The sequence below is a fragment of the Myodes glareolus genome, chromosome 12 (genome assembly GCF_982192425.1).
Source record: "Myodes glareolus chromosome 12, mMyoGla1.1, whole genome shotgun sequence".
Lineage (NCBI taxonomy): Eukaryota > Metazoa > Chordata > Mammalia > Rodentia > Cricetidae > Myodes > Myodes glareolus.
The window spans coordinates 43,610,913-43,634,369 of record NC_142037.1 but is presented as its reverse complement, the minus strand read 5'-3'; the positions used below and the strand labels follow the sequence as shown (position 1 = coordinate 43,634,369).

General features: G+C 46.0%; 1 protein-coding gene across 1 annotated transcript in view; it reads left to right on the top strand.

Annotated features, from left to right (window-relative positions):
* The first annotated feature begins 1,824 nt into the window (after positions 1–1,824).
* Positions 1,825–23,457, top strand: part of Tnfsf11 (TNF superfamily member 11) — a 33,760-nt gene continuing 12,127 nt past the window's right edge. The window contains exons 1-2 of the mRNA XM_048422182.3: positions 1,825–2,157; positions 9,500–9,667. Coding sequence (XP_048278139.2) covers positions 1,936–2,157; positions 9,500–9,667 — 390 coding nt within the window. The 5' untranslated portion in view covers positions 1,825–1,935. The remainder of the gene's footprint in view (positions 2,158–9,499; positions 9,668–23,457) is intronic.

Sequence of the window (23,457 nt, the reverse complement as noted above, 5' to 3'; positions counted from 1 at the left end):
GCTGTGGTTGTTATAGCCTGACACTTGGGACGTAGAGTTTTAAAAACTGTATCCTGTAGGCAAAATGGGAAGTGTGCATTGGAGCCCTTCTGCTATAGCATGAGATGGTTGCGCAGAAGCGCCGATGCCTGGGTTGTAGGCTGATCACAGTACAAGCCGACTTGGCTGTTCTGGAAAATGAACAAGATGTGCTTGTCCATTTGAGAACAACCAGCGGCATTTGTTGCTAATGATACAACACAAGCTCTCAAGGACGGAAAAAAGAGCTTCAAGAAACTTGGGCCACAATAATCTATGCTCCCAACCACTAAAGAGTTTCAGGGTTCAATAAAAAAAAAAAGTGCTATAAACGATTTAGGCGTTTGGTATTGTGACATGTAATGTGTCGACACTGGAAGCTTTGGGGAGCCTAGAGAATCAATACTTTCCATATGACTGATGCCCTGTGTTCAAAATTGTCCCTGGATACGAGGTTCTTTAAAAGAATGAGAGGAACAATAGCCAAGAGGAAGAGCATCACTAAGTCAGAGACAGGTCACCAGTGACACATGCCCTGTGGAAATGTCCATCAGAGAACTAGGCAGAGAGAAATGCACAGCAAAAGTGAGACTTAAGAAGGGGGGCACATCTCCTACAAGGGGCAGCACCTCACCTTTGAACATGTATCAGACGCTTTGAACTCGTTTCAGAATTTGTGAGAGAAGCTAATATTTCTTCCCAAGGGAAATAATTCTGAATCAAGACATTAAAAAAAAACTTGAAAAAAGATTTTTAAGAACACACATTTATTCTAGCTGTGTAAGTGGCGCAGGCCTTTAACCCCAGCACTTGGGAGGTGGAAGCAGAGGCGGAGGTGGAGGCAGGATGAACTCTATGAGTTTGAGGTCAGTTTGGTCCACATAGCAAGCTCCAGGCCAGCCAAATCTACATAGAGGGAACTTGTCTCAAAGAAATAAATAAACAACAACAACAACAACATGACAACAGATTTCTCTCTCTCTCTCTCTCTCTCTCTCTCTCTCTCTCTCTCTCTCTCTCTCTCTCTCTCTCTCTCTGTGTGTGTGTGTGTGAGTGGGTGAGGATTCTACTGGTCAAACTCAGATCATCAAGATTCGCTGCAAACGCCTTCATCTGCTGAGCCAGCTCATTGGCCCTCAGCGTTAGGTTTTCTGAACCAGTGAAGCTGAACTTGGCCACTTGCTCTTTCCTGGGAGCCTGTTTGCATCTTTGCACCCCTTTATTTACCCTTCCTTTTTTGTGTAGTTCTTCCGCTCTCCCCCGCTCCCCCCCCTTTTTTCCCTTCCCTCTCTTATGGGAGCATCATTCAAAACCTGCCTCATGTAAAGTCACTTTTAAGAGAGAAGGAGGGACTTCAGAGGGAGTTCTAGAATTTCCCCAAGTCTTCCCAATATCCGGGGAGTCTATATTTGGAAGCATAGCAGAGGCCAAACCTCAGGACCCTTGAGGATGGCCTCCTCTGAAATTTTGAGAGTGGTGGTCAGGGAAGCGCTTCGGAGTTCACTGAAGCTAACTAACAACTCTCCAAATCTTACAGAGGAAACTGAGGCCCAGTGATGCAAACTGAGGATGGGCAAGCTGAGGGAGCCAGAAACCACTGGACCCACCCACAGCCTCCACCTCAGAGGGCCTTTCTGGGGAGGGAGGAGGCCGGTTGGTGAGAGTGAGGAAGAGGGGGAGGGTGAAGGAAAGGAAGGAGGGCTAAAGTGGGAGTGGAAGAGGCAGCCTTCTTGGGGCTGATTGGCTCTCGAGGCCAGCCCTCTACACGAGGTTTATAAGAGTTGGGGCTGCCCTGGGTCCCCTGCCCTCTCTCCCGTGCCCGGGAGAGTCACTGCTGGGACCTCGGTGAACCGGTGTTTAACAGCGGGAGACCGAGGAAGGAACAGAGCGGTCGCAAAGCAGGGCGCCCGTCGCGCCATGCGCCGGGCCAGCCGAGACTACGGCAAGTACCTGCGTGGCTCGGAGGAGATGGGCGGCGGCCCCGGCGCCCCGCACGAGGGGCCGCTGCACCCCACGCCTTCAGCACCAGCCGCGCCGCCGCCCCCTGCGGCTTCCCGCTCCATGTTCCTGGCCTTACTGGGGCTGGGGCTGGGCCAGGTGGTCTGCAGTGTCGCTCTGTTCCTGTACTTCCGAGCGCAGGTGAGTGGCTGCCTTCCTCGTCCTGTTGTCTGTCGGGGAAACTGAGTTTGACCCCCGGGCTGGACTCCTGAGATCTTGCCTACTCCTCACGGGAAAGCTACCCGCTAAGGAAGGGAACTTGGGGACGTCCAGCTAGTCTCACCAGCGCCTTCTCCCCCGCAAAGCAGAGTACAGAACTCTGGTTCTGGTAGAGGATGGGTTTGAATTTCCCCCCAGAAGCAGCATTGGCCGCTTGCCTCTTGAGCAAGTGATCTCACGCTTTCTCCCCACCTGGAGTTAAGAAACAACTTTGACCCATTCAGGGGGAAAAGGAGTGTTTTTCCAACGCTGCTAACAAACCTGTGGCTGCCTGGCTTTTCTGGCACGCTGGGACCACAGTGAGAGAGAGGGTGTCAATAGTCCTTGGAGCACCTGGGGGTGACACTCAGGTCTCTAGATTCACAGAGAGACAGTACTACCAAATGTGCCCGGTGGGTCCCAGGGCTGGGGCTCTGTGACTTCTCCGGAGCAAAGGCTCTGAGGGGTGGGAGGAAGGGCCCCAGTGTGCCTGCCTGTGAGGTGTGCAGAGGAAGGAAGGTGTGTGTGTGTGTGTGTGTGTGTGTGTGTGTGTGTGTGTGTGTGTACAGCCTGACTACAATCTAGCCAGTAACCAACCTTTGAAGAGAGGAAGACGCCTCAAGCTAAAGACTCAGAACTGCCGGAGATGGAAGAGAGAGGGAGGGGTAAATTTGTAATATTATGCTTTCTGGTGGTTTGTGCTCTTGTGTTTTCTTGGAAATTGCAGAGCAGTTGGTTGGATTCATTCAAATACTCTTGTCTGGTGCTATGAACTCTTTCTCAGAGGAAGTGGGGGGCTGACTGTGCATATTTCTATGGGAAAAGAAAGTTGGGTTTGGACTTCGTTTGTTTCCAGAATCAAAGGTGATTACTAAACCAAGCTGGATGCATTAAACTGTGCCATTGCTTGGACGGTGTAGGCTTTTGACATGTGCCAAAGTCTGGAGTTGTGCTTTGGATCCGAGGCTTTGTTAAGTCGTCAGATCTCCTGGCTTGCAGTTTCTACCACTGGTGTGGTTACCCACTAATGCAAAAATAGAAAGACCGAAAACCAGTACCTCGGCAAACCCGTCTTAATAATCACACTTGTTACCTGTTGAGATTTTCTGCCTCAGACAAGGTTTGGGTGGTTTGCTTGTGGCATGAATCACACAAATCCATGTGAAAGTGGGTAGACACCCCCACCCTTCGTTGGGACATGGGGCGTCCATGAAGACTGACTTCTCTGCTGTTTTCTGCCCTCTGGCGTTTTAATGCATGTGTGTGGAGAGTCTGCACAATATGTGGCTCTGTGTTATAGTATTAACTTGAGGTCACTCACTGTATGTGCAGTCCCTTTGTGTGTGTGGTGCCAGCGGATAGAGTATGCTTCAAATAGAAGGCCATTATAGTAATTCTTTGCAGAGAGGTTTTAGGTTTTAAGGTATGAAGATGGTAGTTCCAGTGTCTTTTTTTTTTAACTTGTTAGTGTCATAACAACTTTCCTCAGCCATAATGGTGGAGTGAGCATTGAGCTCAGAAGGAAATGTAGAGCGAGCGCATTCTAGGGACTTTTAGATTGCCAAGAACCCCGGGACTTGACATACCTGTGGAGGAAGTAGTCACCGGCTAGGTTCTTGTTCAGCTTTCCTGAAGGAATTCTATGGCGGTGGAGTGGCCTAAGGTGTATGTCACACTAATGGTATGGTCACCTTTCATCACATAATAGTGTTGATGGCCCGAGATTAATAAGGAAACAATCTTTTTCGCAAAGTAAGCTCGTGAGCTAGCAAACAAAGCAAGATGATTTTCCTTTGGAGAATTTAATACCATCAGGTTTCTGGGTACAATTTTTTCCTCTTTTTTCTTTCCCCTCTCTTTCTCCTCCATCCCTCCCTCCCTCCCTCCCTCCCTCCCTCCCTCCCTCCCTCCCTCTCTTTTTCCCTTCCTCCCTCTCTCTTTCCTTCCCTCCTTCCCTCCCTCCCTCCCTCCCTCTCTTTTTCCTTCCCTCCCTCCCTCCCTCCCTCCCTCCCTCCCTCCCTCCCTCTCTCTTTCCTTTTCTCCCTCCCACCCTTCCTTCCTAGCTAGGGTCTCATGTAGCACAGGTTGACCTCAAAATTGTCATGTAGCCAAGGATATTACACCTCCCAAGAGTTAGGGCTGCAGGCATGCACCGCTATACGTGGTGTGGTGTCCGGGTTTAAATGCACAGAGCTTTGTGTATGTTAGGCAAACCCTCCACTAAGTGCACCGTACCTCTAGTCCCCAATCACCACAAGGATTCAATGCCTCTAAGACTTACTTAAAATATTTCAATAATTATTCTGAACCCAGGTCTGTAACTACATGTTAAAAAGATTGTCTCCATTCCTAGAGTAGTTGGATCCAGAAAAACATTTTTATTTGAGTATTCTGATTGTATCTCACTGAGTGTGGTATTCACACTTGATACTGAAGGGAATCCTAATCGCTTAAGAGATGCATCCAAAAACCGTTACACATGAAATGCTGTGGTGTCTCGAAAATGTTCCAAAATAATTGATAGAAATGTGTGCAGGTGTAGGGAACTCACAGTTTATATATGAGGAATGGTTTCTAGACATTCATGAATAATTTTCAAAGGTGGGTTTTGGGCACACAAGGGCTCAATCCGCAATTCTTTCCGCTTTTATATCTTTTGAAAACCTTCTTTTATACTTTTAGGCATTGGTGTCAAATGATGAATAGTTTTATTTTTAAGTTGTATTAAATTTTTAAGTTCTGGACGAATTATTTGGGATTTCTGAACGCCTTTGAATAAAAATGAAGTTATCTAGTCTCAGAAAACACATTGACCATTTAAGATAAAGAAGTCAGATTTATTATAGATTAAAGATAGTGAACGGAAATAAAGCAGAAGGATTGAAAGATCAAGACCAGCCTAGATTCAAAACAAAAAACCAAACCCTACACCAAATCCTACTCATGTTTAAATAATTAGCAGGGAAAGGTCACCCTGTGTGTTTCTGGTTGCCCATGCCTTTGCCTATATTTTAAAAAACCCTAGATCCATTGTAAATGGTCTTTCTCCCACCGGGCCTGCCGAAGGGAAAATGGCAGCTGGCTTGTCCTATGTATTTACTACATCCTTTTGGTTTACAAAGAAAAAAAAAGCCTTTCTAAAATGTCGCTTTTAAAGTTGTGTGTATCTATGTGGTGTGTCTGTGGTCTCTGTGTGTGGTATGTGTGTGTTTGTATAGATGTAAGGTATACATTTGTGGTATGTATGTGTCGTGTGTGTGTGGTATATGTGTGTATTTGGTGTGGGGTGTGTGTAGTGTGTGTATGTAGTGTATGTGGTATATGTGTGTATGCTTGCTGTGGTGTGTTTGTGGTATATGTGTGTATGTGTGTTTGGTGTGTGGTATGTGTGGTGTGTGTGTGTGTGTGTGTGTGTGTTTGGTGTGTGGGGTGTGTGTGCTGTGTCTGTGGTGTGTGGTGTGTGTGTGTAGCCATACTCATGTTTAGAGTTTAGCTGAACGGTAAGCCTTTAGAAAGATGGATCTACTTTTGCTTTTAAACTCCCCTCTCCTGGGCACATGGCAGCCTCACCCAGGACAGCAGCCACTGCTCCAGATCTGATGTTGAGGTGGGTAGGCAGCTCGTTTGAAAAACCGATAAGGAAGCAGCCCAAATGTCAAGCATCCTGCCTCATTTAACCCTATGAAAGAATGATCGGTTTCAAGGAAGTTCACACACACACACACACACACACACACACACACACACAGACACACACACACACCAGTAAGAAAAAGTTCATTTCCTAGCCACAGCATTGTCTGATCATCAGATAGGTACACTTTCAAAGTCCCCTGTGTGTGTGTATGTGTGTGTGTGTGTGTGTGTGTGTGTGTGTGTGGTACTGGTGATAGAACCCAAGGCCTCCAGTGTATACTTGCTTTCCCAGCCCTAACCATTCATTTAAAATCAGACACTCCTATAGTGTCTGCAGGCACACATGCAGGTGTGACTCACTGTAACTCAATATGCTGTGCTCTCTTGTGGAATGTCAGCCGATGCTCCTTCCACAAAGACACGGGAGTCTGTTTGTTCAGTGCCCCCCTCCTACTCCTCAGCATCTAACACGGCTCCTCACATACTTAACCATCTGGAGGGGTCTTTCAAATGATTTTGCCACCCTACACGTCTTTCCATTTCTAATTTACTAGCATGCAATATCTCGTAGCTGAAATAGTCCTTTCAACCATGCAAATCCCCTATCCAGACTGCCGTGTACCCCAGAATTCACTACTGGGCGGGAGCTACATACGTTTGGTCAGTCTGAGTCGTCCTGCAGTTACCCCCACTGGCCTTGCTCCGGACCTGCTTTCCTTGGATCCCTCTCAAGCTGCTTCCCTTCCTCCGTCTGGGCACCTGAAGGGGAAGACACATCTCGTTACAGATGCAAAGTGGATTTCTAACTTATCATCCTTAAGGAAACGAGTTAACAGACAGTTCAAAGTTAATTTTGGCGCGCACTCTTGATTTCTTTTGTCGCAGTGACTGATGAGCTTTGGAGATGTGAATAGTGATTCTCAAGTGCGTGCTTGACATATTTGAAGAAAGATTCAACAGTCGAATTTAACTTAATTAAGGCTGTGATAAAATTGGCTGAGAGGTCCAAGTGAGGTCCGGTCACCAGCATTTTTTTTTTTAAAGAGAGAAAGGACAGTCTTTGAATGCCACTTTTTAAATTTTACCAAGCCATGAACTATTGTTGTCTGGTGCAATATTGTGCTAAGTACTGAATCTTGACCGGAGGGCATTTTAATAACAGAATAACTACACGAATTTGTATATTTGACACTTTTAGGCATCACTTATTGGCGTTTAATATGGAGAGGACACCTTTGGATTCAGTTAAAATACAACCCCCCTCCCTGTGAGTTTATGCTTGATTGACTGTACCCCAAGTGTGGACAGTGCTGAGGCCTGATGCTGCAGTTAGAAGGCCTTTAGTTTGTAGGAAGCAAGATCAATGAGCTTTGATTAAGGTCTCCAGTGTTTCCTAATGCCACATGGTCCCTTCAGTTCAGCTCTGGCCTGGTAGTAAGCCCCTGCAGAATCCTGCTTTCCTGAGATCTGAACCCAGTGGACCTTCATAGCAAGTAAGTGCCCAGACATATCTGCTTTTATAGGATACTTATTGACTTACATGAGCATTTTTCAAAAGTATGATTGAGCTGCGTACAGTGGCACATGCCTTTAGTCTCAGGACTAGAGAGGCAGAGGCAAGCTGGTCTCTGTGAGTCCCAGGCCAATCTGGTTGCCATAGGGAGTTCCAGGCTTTCCAGGGCTATACAGTGAGGCTCTTGTGTAAAAATTAAAAAAAAAAGTTGACATTTGTCCTTTAGTGAAAACAAATGATTTGTTTCAAGGTTGGATCTCACTCATGTTTAAAGATTATCCTGATCTATTTTAGAATTTTAATATTTATTTTTTTATTTGTGCAAGTGTGTGTGTGTGTGTGTGTGTGTGTGTGTGTGTGTGTGTGTGTCTATGTGAGTATGCCAATGTGTGCGGGCACTTTCAGAGTCAAGAATGGGGTGAGCAGATCTCTTGGAGCTGGAGTCACAGGCAGCAGTGAGCTGCCTGACTTCAGTGCTGGGAACCAAACTCTCGTCCTCTGGAAGAGCAACAAGCATGCTTAGCTGCTGAATCGTCTCTCCAGCCTTATATTTGCATGACTGGAATAGTGAAGCGTGGAACCATGTGTGTGTGTTTGGTAAAAGACTGTTTGTGAGAGGTTCCGGTAAGGAGAGGGTACCTTTTGGTTTGTTCCTGAGACTTGGTTAACAAGGGCACACCTCTTTCCGATTACTTTCATCTAATTAAATTGGGGAAAGAGAGACAGTGTTATGCCTGGCTGTGCTTTGGTTGGTATAAACTGACTTATTTCCCCTTTGTGTTTAGTTTAACATATTTTCTAACTACTGATCGTGAAGGACTTTGAGTTTTGGAAGAGAGAGGGCAGTTAAGCCGTCGTGAAAACGATCAACCTCAGTTGGGTGGTGGCGGTACATAGCTTTAATTCCAGGACTAGGCAGGTGGATCTCTTTGAGTTCAAGGCCAACCTGGCCTACAGAGTGAATTCCGTGACAGCCAGGACTACACAGAGAGACCCTGTCTCAAAAAAAACCAGAGGAAAACAACAGCAAGTTGAACTCCCTCTTCTATGGTGGTTGAAGCCACTGCAAAGCCTTATGGGAGCTTGGGAACGAGAAGGTGGGTTCCTTGAAGAGCCACCCAGAGAGATGATTGACGGGAACCTTTTATAAGCTTGTGTTTGGCTAGTTACTCCATGGGGATGTTTTGGGTGAGACAGTCCTTATATTGTAGCGTTTCCAAGCACTTGTCCATATGGCCTGCACAAGTACCCTCTCCACTGCAATGTGAAAACAGGCACTGCCCTTACACGTTTGTAAGACCCAGGCTGAGAAGTACTGGGTAAATAGGTATTCATCTGGAAGAGAAGTCAAACTCTGGCTTCCAGCTTTGCCTCCTTTGGATCTCTGGGTGGCCTTCATCTCCAGGCGGTTTCCTCTAAATGCAGCATGTGTCTTATTTTTTCTTGTTTATGAGGCAGGGTCTTACAATGTAGCCAATGCTGGCCTGGAAATCACTATATGGCCCAGGCTTTCCCTAGCCACTGATCCTTCTTCATCAGCTTCTCAAGTCCTTAGATTGTAATTGTGAGCTACCTGTCTAACTTGACGAGTCTTACCTGCTGCATCACATAAGATATCCTCGATGCCTCTTCTGTCCACGAAGAAGTTCATTCCCCATGGATCACACACACACACACACACACACACACACACACACACACACTTCTGTTAAGTATCTTTGACATTGTGTATTATGGATGATTGCCATCTACAGGGTAAGGGAGATGGATGAGTCAATAGAGTACTTGCCATCCAAATCCCAGTGATGGGGAATGGAGACGGGAGGATCCTAAGGTCTTTCTGGCTCGCCAGTCTAGCTAAAGGGTGAGATTCAGGTTCATCAACAGACCCCATCTCAAGCACTTAAAGTAGGGTGTGACAGAGTAAGATGTCCAGTATCAACTCCTGGCTTACACTCACACATGCATGTGTATACACTTACACATAACAACAGCAAAAAAGATGTTCTCATCAACTAGAGGGTAATTTTATTTGTTATCTATCACTGGGGGATATGAAACTCTTAAGCATCGCCCCTTTATTAGCAAGTCACATTTCATTAACTATAATCACTTTAATATCCTCCCCGCCCCCAGATGGATCCTCACAGGGTATTGGAAGATGGCACCCGCTGCATTTCTAGGATTCTCACACTCCGTGAGAACACAGGCTTACAGGACTCGACTGTGGAGAGCGACGACACAGATGCCCTGCCCGAGTCCTGCAGGAGGATGAAACAGGCCTTCCACGGGGCCGTGCAAAAGGTCAGTCCACACCACGGTCTCTAAGTCGAGGGTTCTCCCTGGCACTGTAATAGCGGGATAGTGAGGCTTGAGAAACACTGTTGGCGCTGTTCTTTCGTTTTTGTAAATGGAAAAAGAGCTGAGAGGCTATCGTCAAGAGATTTCTCTTGAAATTGGCGGGGGTCAGTTTCTTTCCTTTCTTTCTCGTGTTTTGCTTTTTGTTTTTTTTTTTTTTTGTTTTGTTTTTTTGTTTTTTTTTTTCGAGACAGGGTTTCACTGTGTAGCCCTGGCTGTCCTGGAACTCACTCTGTAGACCAGGCGGGCCTTGAACTCACAAAGATCTGCCCGCCTCTGCCTCTGGCGTGTGCCACCACTATCTGGCTCTGTCTTTTCTTTTCAAGAGGAGGAATCTGAACGCACACCTGGAAGGAGAATCAAAGTGACTACTGTTGGTTGGTGATCCCTTTGTTAGTTAGAATCCTTGATCTTAAAACCACGTTCTAGGTTTTGGGGACTCTCTGGTGGCCCTTTCCTCATTTGTTTCTGCAGGGTTCCCTGTTGCACACCTGTGGCCTGGGTGCCCATGAGGAACCAGGTAACTGGCCCTCGGCTGTCAGGTGTGGTGAGAGGCAGGCGTGCAGAGGAGATGTGATGGGGAGGTGGAAATCAGGTGTCTCCTTTCTGATTGTCGGGGAGAGCTGGGCAATAAGAAAGATGAGAATGTCGAAGACTGGAGACAGCTGTGCTCTCAGCCTCAGCTGAGGAACCTATCCCTGTCAGGTTTCCCTGAGTAGAGCCACCTGGGAATTCTGCTGCTGCGGAATTAATGCACTTACTGACTCCACCAAAAATTGGGCAGGAATTCAGTGCTAAATGCTGCGTGTCTGCCTGTGAGCCCCATCCACAAGTCCTCCCAGCTTCCAGTTCGCTACTTCTCGTGTTGTCTCATTATCTCGGAATAACGCTGGCATTCTCAAGGCTGTTGGGCCTTGGGTTTGTTAAGATTTACTAATTAACTGGTCCGGTTCTAGCTTAGTTCTCCGGCGGGAGAGCGTCGCCCTAAAAGTGTGTTGGCTAAAAGTGCAGGTGGAAGGAGTAAGCTGTAAGGCTAATTAAGGTAAAGATAACACTGTCAAGGTGAGACTTGCTGTACTTTATGAAATTGATGATGGCGCTAACTTTCCGCTTGCTTCATTGTGTCACCTCACTAAGAGAGTAGCTGGCTAAATGTGGCCACCACCAATTCTACCCGCACCTTAATTCCAGAGATGATTCGCTAAAACTGAGCGTCCTACAAGCAGTAAAATCAATGTCACCAGAGAAAGCATAAGAAGGCGTGTTGCTTACAGCCACTATTATGTGTCTTTGCGAATATATGCATATTAATACAGTATGAAATTACTTTAAATGAGTGAACACAGTTTGGTTGAGGGAAGAAAGAATTTTACCCTTGTTAAAAAGTTAACAGCTTTTCTTGGCGGGATGGGGAGGCAGTGTGGAGCTCAGTGGCGGCATGGTGCATGCTTAGTATGGCCGAGGCTCTGGGTTCAAGTTCAGAATGTGGGTAACTAGGACGAAGATCAGACGAGAAGAATCAGCTGCTTACATTAAAGGCACATGGTTGCCAGCTATGGCGGCTCATGTCATCCCAAACGGAGGCAGGGGGATTGTGAGCTGAAGGTTAGCGAGAGTGACATCGTGGGACACTCCTTTCGAGAGGAAGAGAGGAGGGGAAGGAGGGAGGGAGAAAGAGAGCCTAGTCTTTTGTATTAACAAGTCATCGTGGTTCTCGAGAGGAGTGGGACTTTATTTCACCAGTGTTGTGCTTTATGCGCCCTACCACCGGATTTTACATTTTAGAAAACATGGACAATTTGTTAGAAGCCTTTTAAAAGCTCAACAAACTATTACAGTGAGCCGGTGTACATTAGTATAATATATGCATTATGGGCGTCACCAGTGTGTGCTGGAGGTGAGGGAACCTCGTTCTTCCTAGGCCCGATCTGTAGGAGGGAGATGAATGTTTCCCAAACCTTATCATTACCCTTAATCAACATCCATACGGTGCAGCTGTGGACCCAGGCATCTCGCCATGCCTTTTCCTTAGACCCGCAAATTTACTCCTTTATCCTAGTCAAACGGATGGTTTACCCAGTGTATTATCCTTTGATGTAAAGCGTTGGTTATTGTGACGTCGGCAATATTTGCTGAGTAGTCAGATGTCTAATTTTGTCTTGGCAGCACCAACAATCGGTTGGATGTAGCAGGCCTTCTGGAAGTAGGTTTGCATCTTAACTTTGCTCACAGATATTGAGTGAAGCCATAAAATAAATCGTGTATAGTTGCAATCAGTACTGAGAGATCAGCCCAGGCAGTGGTAAGACATAGCAGACATGAGTGCACTATCACATTATAGGCATGCAGAAAGTGGTGTTTACCCAGCTCATTGTGGTCAGACAAGTAATCTTGTTTTTCCCTCCTTTTTTGTTTGTGGCTAGGTTGTCTTGGCCCCTTTCCCCCGTTAGCACAGAACTCTGAAAGCCTCCTACTGGTCCAACTCTCCCAACCGCAATTTATAAAGTCTATCATAACAGTCTGTGACAATAAAAAAAACACTGGGACAATGTGGTGTCTGATGTGTGAAGCGATGCCTGTTTCCAGTTTTGGCAGCCTTCCCGGGCTCTGCCTAGTTAACCAGGCTTGGGCAGAGTGGTGAGTTCAGGGCTTACCCAGGACTGCTGTGGATGGCAGGAAGGACGCTCACCCCCGACCTTCTGTCTGGGCTCCATGGATAGACATCTGTTTATGTATCGAGTCAATATTCTGAGCCCTCAGGGCTGTGACTCCACCTGCCTTCAGTGTGCCAGGTTGTTGATTTCACACTGGGACCCCTTTTTTTAAAATATAAAAACTGTCTCAAATTTGCCTGTCAAAGTATTTAGATGAATGATAACAAAGGAAGAAATCAATAGATGTCACCTTGCTGTCTGTCTGCAAAGAGGTACCCTGTGCTCCTTGAAGGGGGCAGGAAGAAGCAAGAGGGCTTATGGTTGCTTTATTTCTTTATTCATTTGCTTGTTTATTTATTTAATCCATATGGGTGTTTGCCTTCATGCATGTCTGTGTAGCACATGTGTGCCTGGTGCTTTCAGAAGCCAGAGGAAGGAGCCAGATTCCCCAGGAACTGGAGTTATGAGCAGCTGCGTGTGTGCTGGGGATTGAACTTGGGTCCTCTAGCAGGGCAGTCAGTGTTCTTAACTGCTGAGCCATCTCTCCAGTTCCTGTATTTGTTTTTCACATTAGCTTTTAAAAGCTAGATTTCAAATTGTGTGTGTATGTGTGTGCCTGTGGGCGTGTGTGTGTGTGTGTGTGAAGGGCACTTGTGCATATAGAGGCTAGAGGTTGACATCAAGTGTGTTTCTCTATTGATCTCCACTTATGTTTTTGACATGGAGTATCTCATAGAATGTGAAGCTTGCTCGTTGAATGAGACTGGCACTGGCTGGTCCATGCACCCCCAGGGTCTGCCTGGCTCTTCTCCTAAGCACCGGGGTTGTAGATGGGCATTGCCATACCTGGCTTTCATGTGGGTCTAGTGGTCCTAACTCAGGCCTTCATGCTTGCTCATCAATCAGTTCTCCCACTGAGCCATCTCTGCAAACCTGAAATACAAATATTTTTAATGCACGCAATTTACAAGACTGCTTTTGTTTAATAGTTATGTAAACAAATGTCTTATTTGAGAACATTAATTTTTTTTTTCCCTCATAGGGCCGGGGAGATGGCTGTGTTAGTAAAGTGCTTGGAAGACCTGAGTCTAATTTCTAGAACAATCATCTAGAAAAGCCGGGGATGGAGGGTGGCTGGAGAGATGGCTCAGCGCTAAAAGCACTTGCTGCTCTTCCAGAGGAAGCAGGTTCGATTCTCTGACATCTGTAATTCCAGTTTCAGGTGATTCGACAGCTTCTTCTGGCCTCCCTGACCATCGGGCATACATGTGGTGTACACACATAGCACAGGCAAAACACTTATCCATGTAAGATAAAAATAAGGATCCAGGAATAGATTCTTGTAATTCCCACACAGCAGAAGAAGAGACAAGCAGATTCCAGGGGCTTGCTGGAGAGCCAGCCTGGTATATGTGGCAAATACCAGGGCGGTAAGAGACCTATCTTAAAAATAAAATAAAAAAAAAAAAAGTGGAATGACCAAAAAGAGGTAGTCATGTAGTCATGTGGTACTCTCTCTCTCTCTCTCTCTCTCTCTCTCTCTCTCTCTCTCTCTCTCTCACACACACACACACACACACACACACACACACACACACACACACTCGTAATTTGCTTGATAATGTCTGGGACCGAGGTAGCTCAGAGTCTCAGTGTCCCGGCTCCAGCAGCTTCCAGAGCTGCTATTTGCCTATAGAGCTTGAGGAAGGGGCTGCCTAGAGCCACCAGGGAAAAAGAGCTAGTTATGAGCCTACCATGAGTGGTCTCCTACATTAGCTCAAACAAGCAAGGAAACAAAAACACCAGAAAAAGCCCTCATAAGTCTGAACAGTAAGAAATGTCTACAGACAGTGGAACAAAACTGTAAGCTTCCCCAGGCCAAGGGCTCTGGTCAGCTCTTGAATATATTGTACCTAACTTGTTACTGTCTGGGGAAAGAATAAAGAACCAGTGAACGGTGGGTCACCTATTGAACTCTGTAAACTAAGATTCTCGAGTAAAATGGGACATCAACCAATTTCTAAAGCCATTCAGGCATTTGATAAGGATGGTCCTTTCTCATCTGACTCATCGAACATGTGTTTGGTTGTCACGAATGGCAGGTGTGGATAATATCACCTCAGTGCCATCACAGCTGGCATCATCAGAACTGGCACAACTCTGTGAGGTGGTGTCTCTAGCTAGACTTCTCGTTTCACTTCCGTGTCCCGTGGGTGTGTTTGTTCTTCTACAGTCTGATCGCCCTGGAGATGGAGACCTAGAATGCATACTGGAAACTTGACTCTTCTCTCCTATCTAAGTGCCCTTGTGCTAGACCCCCTAATTCCATGCCCAAATATGAAAGTCCAGCGATGGGAGCTGGAGTGATCGCTCATTGGTTATGAGCACTTGCTGCTCTTGCAGAGGACCTGGGTTCAGTTCCCAGAACTCATATTTTGGGTCCCAACCATCTGTAACACCTGATGTTCTCGTCTGACTTTTGTAGACACTGCACACATGTGGTGCGCATACATTCATGCAGGCAAAATGCTCACACACATCAAATAAATAAATCTAGAAATAAGCAAACACCAACCAACCCAAGGACAGCAATGGCAAAGAGCAAGTTATCTTCTCTACAGACATCTGATCCTCGAATGCAGTGGTTCTCAACCTGTGGACCGTGTCTCCTTGAGGGGGGGTCACATATCAGATATCCTGCATATCAGATGTCTATATTACAATTCAGTAGTAAAATTACAGTTGTAAAGTAGCAATAAAATAATTTTATGAACAAAAAACACGCCTTTAATCCCAGTACTCGGGAGGCAGAGCCAGTCGGATCTCTGTGAGTTCGAGGCCAGCCTGGTCTACAAGAGCTAGTTCCAGGACAGGAACCAAAAGCTATGGAAAAACCCTGTCTTGAAAATCAAAAAAAAAAAAATAATTTTATGGTTGGGGTTCACCACAAAATGAGGAACTGTATTAAAGGGTCACAGCATTAGGAAGGTTGAGAACCACTGCCCTAATACCTTAATGGAGAAGTCAGATAAGGAAGTCATCACTGCAGCATCTTTGTTATCGTGAGATAGTCAGTATACGTTTGGTCTCATTCCTTTATAATTTACAGTGTACATGTACACTGTACGCTTATAGTAAGACTAGTGAGTCCAACATCTCTGATGCTTTGCCTCGCAATGAAATCGTCATTGTTACTTGACATCTTCTCAATTAGAAGAATCTCATCAAGGGAAACGGCTGGTTTATGTTTTTTTCTCTCTCTCCCTGTCATACTCCGAAGATGAGCCCTCCAGTGCTGGATTCTCGTTCTTCAACATGTCTGTATCTTCCCTGTGTCCAGGGTGGCCTGTCATGTTCAGATGCGGAGAGGGTAACAGAAAAAACGATGGGAGTGATAACTTCTGTATTAGTAGCAGCCTGCTGGCTAGACATTTACACGCAATGCCTGAAGAAGAGGCTGCCTAGAGCCACCAAGGAGGAGAGAGAGAGGTACCATTGGCAGTCTCTGACACACGTTAGCTCTGGATATGAAGGAAAGTGGACTCATTATACACCGCATCCAATACCCTCCCACATACACCCACATAGATATTCATATATATATATGGAGCAAGAATTAACACCAATCTGAAAAGTTTTGGTGGTCAGAATTTTATTTTTCTGAAGTTTATATTTAGGTACCTAGAGAGAGCATGGGAGAGAGGCTGAAAAGGAGCTTTAACATCATTCACCCATTTAAGGAGGAGTTGCAGGGCCATCTAGACATACACATCTATAATTTTGATCGCTCCTTTTCGTTTTTGACTAAATTTTATGGATTCAGAAACATTTACTCAAAACCAGGATGTTCGTCTTGTTGAGTGGTTGCCTTCTTTTTTTCCTCATGGAACTCTGGTTTTTTGAATTTCAGTGTTGATAATTAGAAAAAGTCTAGCCAGGATTGTGCACGGCTTTAATACCAGCTCTTAGGAGGCCAAGGCAGGTGGATCTCAGTGAGTAGCCTGGTCCATAGCCTAGTGAATTCCAGGACAGTCTGAGAAAAAAAAAAAAGCCTCTCTCCAAATTTCAACTGAAGTAAATTATCAATGAAAATGTAAAGAGGTTGTGTCTGCCTGGAGCCTTTGGAGTTGTTATGCAGACATTATTTCTCTTAGGCTCTCGAGTTCCCAAAGAAAGATCAAGGGGAGAATTCAGATCCCATTTGCTGTCTTTTTGCCTTTGTGTCTTTGTGTGCAGGAGTGTGTATCCTAAGAGACTTTCTCATAAACACAGAAGGGAACTTGAGTGTGGGTCGCTGGTGTTTCAAGTCACGATGTTAGTCATGTGGTGGTTTTCCAGTAGGACTCCATCTCCCTTGGCCGTAGTAGTTTTGGGCATTGCAATCAACCTCAATCACATTTAGCGTGTATAAAAGCGATCTTTATGGGAACTCTGGAGTGAAATCCACAGAGATGCCCTACAGAGCCAAGGCCATCTGTGTTAGTGACTTTTTCTGTTGCTGTGATGAAATATCATGACCACGGCAACTTACAGAACGAAGGGTCTGTTTGGGCTTAAGGTTCCAGGGAGATAAGAGCCCCCTCGTGTCAGGGAAGCTTAGCAGCACAAAAAAAAAGGCGTGGTAGCAGGGACTGGATGCTGAGAGCTCAAATTGTGAATAAAAGCACAAAACAGAGAGGGGGAGTGGAGAGGGAGAAGGAACAAGAGGGAGGGAGAGCTCACACTGAGAATGGCAGAATGCTTGGAAACCTTAAAATCCATCTCCAGTGGTATATGTCCTCTAGGAAGGATGGACCTTCTAGACCTCCACAAACTGCCCTCAAGTGTTCAAATACTCAGCCCCGTGGAAGACATTCTCATTTAAACCACAACACCATCAACTGCCATTTGCTCAACAGAAGGCTACTTAACCTCAGGAAAGCCCCTGTGAAGTAGGCGGGAGCCAGGAGGACAGCAGTGGGGAACTAACTAGCTAGTGATGGCAGAGACGGCGGCTTTAATCTATCCTATGAATACCTCAGGATGGAAGGGAAGATATTTCGAATGGGGTCTTGAAAGAGACCGAGTTAGGAGGATATACCTGAGAGGGGGCAGTCATGGTGGACGCTTGTGTTGTTAAGGGGTGAGTTGCCCTGTGCATGCAGAGTGGCAACCTGTGGAGTGGAGGAGAGGACAAGTCCCAGGGCACTGTTTTCCAATCTAGCTACATCTTCAATGAACTTGGGGTCCTTGATTGTGTTTTTTTTTAAGAGTTCCCAGATCCTTGACTAGAGGTTCTGATGTGATAGCCACAAAGGTGCCCGCTGTGATGTCTCCAGGCCAACCAAGTGCTAAGAGACACTGTTAGACAGAAGAGCCATTTTTTACATTTATTTTTAAATGAACTGACTTTGAGAGATAGAATGATGGCTGTTGTCTGGAGAAGGTGGCCTAGAAGCTGGTGAGAGTTATCAATATCAAAGATGATCTGATGTCCAACGACTGGTGAACCTGGAGGTCAAGGTCGGGAGGAGATCCATTCTAGGAAACTTCCTGGTCACTAAGATGCTGATCCAGTCCTTGATCTTGGCCTTATGAGAATACCAAGTGGTGATCACGGCAGTAGCTGGGGTAAAATTACTATTTTAAAATGCTAAGAGTCAATTTGCAGAACAGGGAACACTCCTGATGTCCATTGCAGCTACTCCTCAGGTCTGGAATGCTCCTTATGCCCATTGCAGCTACTCCTCAGGTCTGGAATGCTCCTTCTGCTCATTGCAGCTACTCCTCAGGTCTGGGATGCTCCTTCTGCTCATTGCAGCTACTCCTCAGGTCTGGAATGCTCCTTATGCCCATTGCAACTACTCCTCAGGTCTGGAATGCTCCTTATGCCCATTGCAGCTACTCCTCAGGTCTGGAATGCTCCTTCTGCCCATTGTAGCTGCTCCTCGGGTCTGCTGTCCCTGTCATCTCCAGCACACAGAGCTGGAAGCCTGAGAATGGTCTTAAGCTTTTACCCCAGCTCTTCCCCTGACCTGCGTGCTGTGACTTCTACCTCCTCATAAAGCATCCAAGCAGGATTCTCCTTGATAGAGGAATGAATTAGGTTCTTGCGTGTACTCTTTGAACATCTCAGACCCATTTTGGTCTAGCTGTTTTCTACTTGTCTCTCAAAATGCAGTGCAGGCAATTCCCCAAAGAGGCTCCCACTTACGCTCGCCCATCTGCCTGCGTAGTTAGGAGGCCCTCTTGAGTACACTCGAGACTTAACCTACATACCACATGCACTAGCTACATGCACCCAGGTTGGACCTGGCTTACCTTAGGGGAGCTTTTCAGGGCCCCGTGACTTTCATTTCTGTCCCCAGTGACAGACATACTAAAGCACACGTTTAATGAATGAATGACCCGTACCCATCTCTGTATTATGTGTCATGTGTGGGGTCTTAGTAGGACAGCTATTGCGGTGATGAAACACCATGACCAAAAGCAAACTGGGGAGGAAAAGGGTTATTTGACTGACACTTCCTTATCATTGTTCATCACCAAAGGAAGTCAGGGTAGGAACTCAAACAGGGCAACAACCTGGAGGCAGGAACTGATGCAGAGGCCACGGAGGAGTGCTGATGACCAGCTTGCTTCTCATGTCTTGCTCAGCCAGCCTTCTTATAGAACTGAGAACCAACCGGCTAGGGATGGCACCACCATCAATCACTAATGGGCCCTCCCCCATCAATCACTAATTAAGAAATGCCTTCCAGGCTTGCCTACAGCATGATCTTATGGAGACATTTTCTTAATTGAGGCTCCCATCTTTCCAATGACACTAGCCTGTGCCGAGTCAGTAGTCAGTACACGTGGCTACTCACTCTTGTCAGAAGCAAGCCATGATGTAAACCCGCAAGGTTTGTTAGAGTTCCAGGTTTCGAGGGGCATGAGCCCCTTCGGGGTCCTCCTTTGGTGGCTTGCATCCTTCTCTTCCCATCCTCGCCTGTCAACAGTGGCTGTCCCGACACCTTGGCTGCCCTGTGACTCTTATTCCTAGGGCACCAGGAGCACTTCTGAGAGACTGTGGAAGCCATCTTCTTCTGAAGTGGTGGGTCTTAGGGATGTGGAAGCTCTGCCAGTGGAAGGCTGGCATGCTTGCTGCAGTGGGCAGAGTAGAGCAAAGTCATACTGCGCTCCTCTGCTGAGCCCCTGTCTACTCATTTTTAATGAGTAGCATAGTAGAAGACATTTTAAAGTTGGGCTTTTCATGAAGACTAATGCTGCTGTCATAAGGCTTCTTTATCAAAGCCTAGGGGGACCTTTACCCGTAGCAGACGCTTCCTCTTTTAAACCATGAAGGTTAAACAATAAAAACTAATTTTCTATTCCCAGAATACCTATTGCCCTTCCAGGGAAAGCGTCGCTCCGCTTTATGAAAACAAGGACACGTAGCTCCTCAGCCCCTTGATGAGGAGCGTGCATTAGGGGTTGTGGACGCATCTCTTCCACTCCTGGAAGAAATGGTACCCATGTGGCCATCATGGCCAAGTTCCTCATGAAGAACTTTCAAAGACAATTGCTCAGTGAGCAGGTGGATGTCTGACCCTTGGGATCCGTGGGGGTTAGACACCCTTCTACCTTTGCTCTCTCCTCTCCTTGTGCCCCCCTCCCCCGGCTGGACCCCTTTTGGACTTGTATCCTCCGTGGGGATGGGGAGGAGTTGCCTCCATTCTGAGTGCTTTCCCAGTGCTTTGATGGCAGCAGGCGGGGGAAGGCATGTTGGGGGCTAAAGAAGCTGCGGCGAGAGGCATCTTCCTTTGTGTACCTGCTCAGATAAAAATCTGCACTAAAGTTCTTGGCTTTGGGGTATGTGTGAACTGTCACCAATGAGTCCACCTAAGGACCCTGGGCTGTCATCAGGACATCTAGTAATGCTTTTCTCTCTCTGGGTGTGAGCTTTAGGGTTTGGCTGGGGGAAGCTGAGATAAGATTTTTAAGTCCTGCCTCGGTAGGGGGTTGTACAGCGCAGTGGCAGTGACTCTTTCTGTGCCTGGGAAGGTTGGCTGAAGGTGACTGCTCCGTGGCTAAAGATGAGCCACTGTTCTGGCCAAGGAACAGCAAGCGGCAAAAGTGCCCATGCATGTGAAGCCGGGTTCTGGCCCATAGCACCATCAGAAGCTCCACATCACCCAACCCCCAGCACTGCCAGCATCCTTGGGGAAGGAGGTGTGGCACACAGAGCCAGTGCGGGAGGAGGAGCTGTGAAGCCAGCGGGCGGCTCAGCGACAAACTAGCTACTGTTTTCTCTAAGCCCGGAAGACTTCAGAGAGCAAGTGGTCCAGTTCTCCTCACCTTAAGCAGTTTCTAAGTCTTAAGATGTGGAAGGACAACTGGATGCCTTACAAAACTCCAGTCTCCTAATCGTGTACTTGGTTGCTCTGGCAACCAACTCCCATCCTCTGAGTTATCTTGTTGATATAAATAGACCCTGTTGAGAAAGGTTTAGGAATTACAGAAGATATTTCCATCAGTAAAGAAATCCCAGGAATTTTAGGAGTAGTGGTTCGGGAACTTTGGATATGGGCCTAATTATTTATTTCTTTAAATCTCGCAATGTCACAGAGGCCTGGCCATGTAGAGCCTTGTAAACTGTAGAGCACTTGTTCCTGAAGTCACCAAGCGATTTCAGGGACAGGAGAGACAAACTCCCCTTGCATTTAAGATGCTCATTGCAGGAGCCAGCATCAGTTTGAGGCACAGAGACAGGGAGAAGAGGTAGGGAAGCAATCGCTGTCTTCCCAAGGAGGAGGGATGGGAGCTTGAAGGCAGTAGTGCTGGCTTGGAGAGGAGGAGATGGGATTTCTGAGGCATTTACCATGTGTGAGTCCCCAGGACTTCCCTGCAGGACTGGGAAATGGGCTATTCATTTTCAGCAACAACCTGAGTGTGGCATTCATGTACTAACTGTCTGATAAATGCACTATTCTTGTAACTAGGTCGGAGAAGAATTGCATGAAGGGTGTCATTAAGATGTTAAAATGAGTGCATTACATATGTTAACAAGTGTATGAACCCTGTATTATATCTGGCAAGCGGGGTGTTAAATTCTTGCTCAACCAGCCAGATGTCCCTGCAGCTGCTGTGGTATTGCAGAGGGAGGCAGCCACCTGAGGCCTTTGCTACTGACGGGTGCCAGAAGTGTCTGGAGCATCTGGCTGTGCAAATTGCTTCTTCTGCGATTTGATTGACAGGTTCCGCATGGATCACATGATTCATATCACAGTATGGGTGAGATTTCAGACTGATAAATACAGACTCCAGCAACTTGACCTTTACATGGAATCTATTCAGCTGGGAATTCTCTTAGTCAGGACACACACACACACACATTATTTAGAAGAATGAAAACAAAATTGAGGTCAAACAAACATAAGACCAATTTAATCACATATACTCAGGGTCTTGTTTTTAGCAGCTATGTAGCTCAGTTTAGAAAGGTGCACTTAGCCTGCATTGCTGGTGGGAGTGCAAGCTGGTGCAGCCCCTTTGGATATCAGTGTGGCGATTTCTCAGAAAATTAGGAAGCAACCTTCCTCAAGACCCAGTAATACCACTTTTGGGTATATACCGAAAAAATGCTCAGTCATATCACAAGGGCATGTGCTCAACTATGCTCATAACAGCTTTGTTTATCATAGGCAGAACCTGGAAACAACCTAAATGCCCCTTGACCAAAGAATGGATATGATTACACAGTGGTATGATTACACAGTGGAGTACTACACAGCAGAAAAAGATAATGACATCTTGAAATTTGCAGGCAAATGAATGGACCTAGAAAACATTATATTGAGTGAGGTAACCCAAACCTAGAAAGACAGGTGTCATATATATATTCACTCATAAGTGGCTTGTAAACATAAAGCAAAGAAAACCAGCTTACAAATTAGAATCTCAGAGAACCTAGAGAACAATGAGGATCCTAGGAGAGACATACATAGATCTAATCTACATGGGAAGTAGAGAAGGACAAGATCTCCTGAGTTAATTAGTAGCATGGGGACCATGGGAGAGGGTTGAAGGGGAGGGAAGAAGGAGGGAGGGGAACAGGGAAAAGCGTATAGCTCAATATAATCAACTTTAAAAAAAAAGAAGAAGAAGAGATTGGGTAAATTGTGTGGAGCAAAACTCCTATATCCAATTAAGGACTTTAAAATACAACTCAGAGTCCATATTTATTCTTATTCAGTGTGGCCTCCCCTAAGTGGCTCTGACTTCTCAAGAAAAGCAGCTTTTCCCTGAGTTTGCAAAAGAAATTCCTAAATCATTTAAAAAGCCATGCGGGGGTCCGAAGGGATTGGAGCCCTAGTACGGGTTGTTTCCCTATTACACTCCTGGGAACTGCACTTCTTGGATGTCCCGTTTAAGAGAAGTTGAGTGGAGGCCATAGTGAAGACCACAGTTACACAATCAATTGGTCTTCTGTGTGCTTTGCTCCCCGGAGGAGAGATTGTGAAATCTAAACATTTTTTTCCTATGACTTAAGCTCAGCTGTAATTAAGAAAGAAAAAAAGAAAACCTGAATTGATTGTTTTTCTCTCTCTGCATATGTACTCTGAAAGAAAATTTGAAAAATTAATACAATCTATTTCGAGAGATAACACTCATATGAAACTTGGTCCTTTCCAACTTGAAAACCTGAAAGCCTGCCTGTGGTGGTCCAGGGGACGTCAATTTGAGGCAATGTCCACTAGGTGGCACTGTGTCTGAAGGTTTCTTTAGCCTTGGCTGCAATTTCTTTGGCTGCCTGCTTGATTCAGTTTTCTCTTTTCTTTCTGTTTTGTTCCCGTTAGCTGTTCTGTTAGAGGAAGTTATTATAATTTAGGCCTAAAGTATGCTTGCCTAAAAATGAATACATTTTTTTGAAAAGACTACTTGTTTCAGTTTGACCATAAATAAGCTCATTCATTCGTGAAGTTTCTTATTAACTCTCATAGGTAAGATTCTTGTTGTCCTGGGTAGCTTATGGGAACCAAGGGCTGTGTGTGTGTCAGTCGGTCTGTCTGTGTTTGCATGTGTCTATGTATGAGTATGTATATCTATGCATGTGTGTGT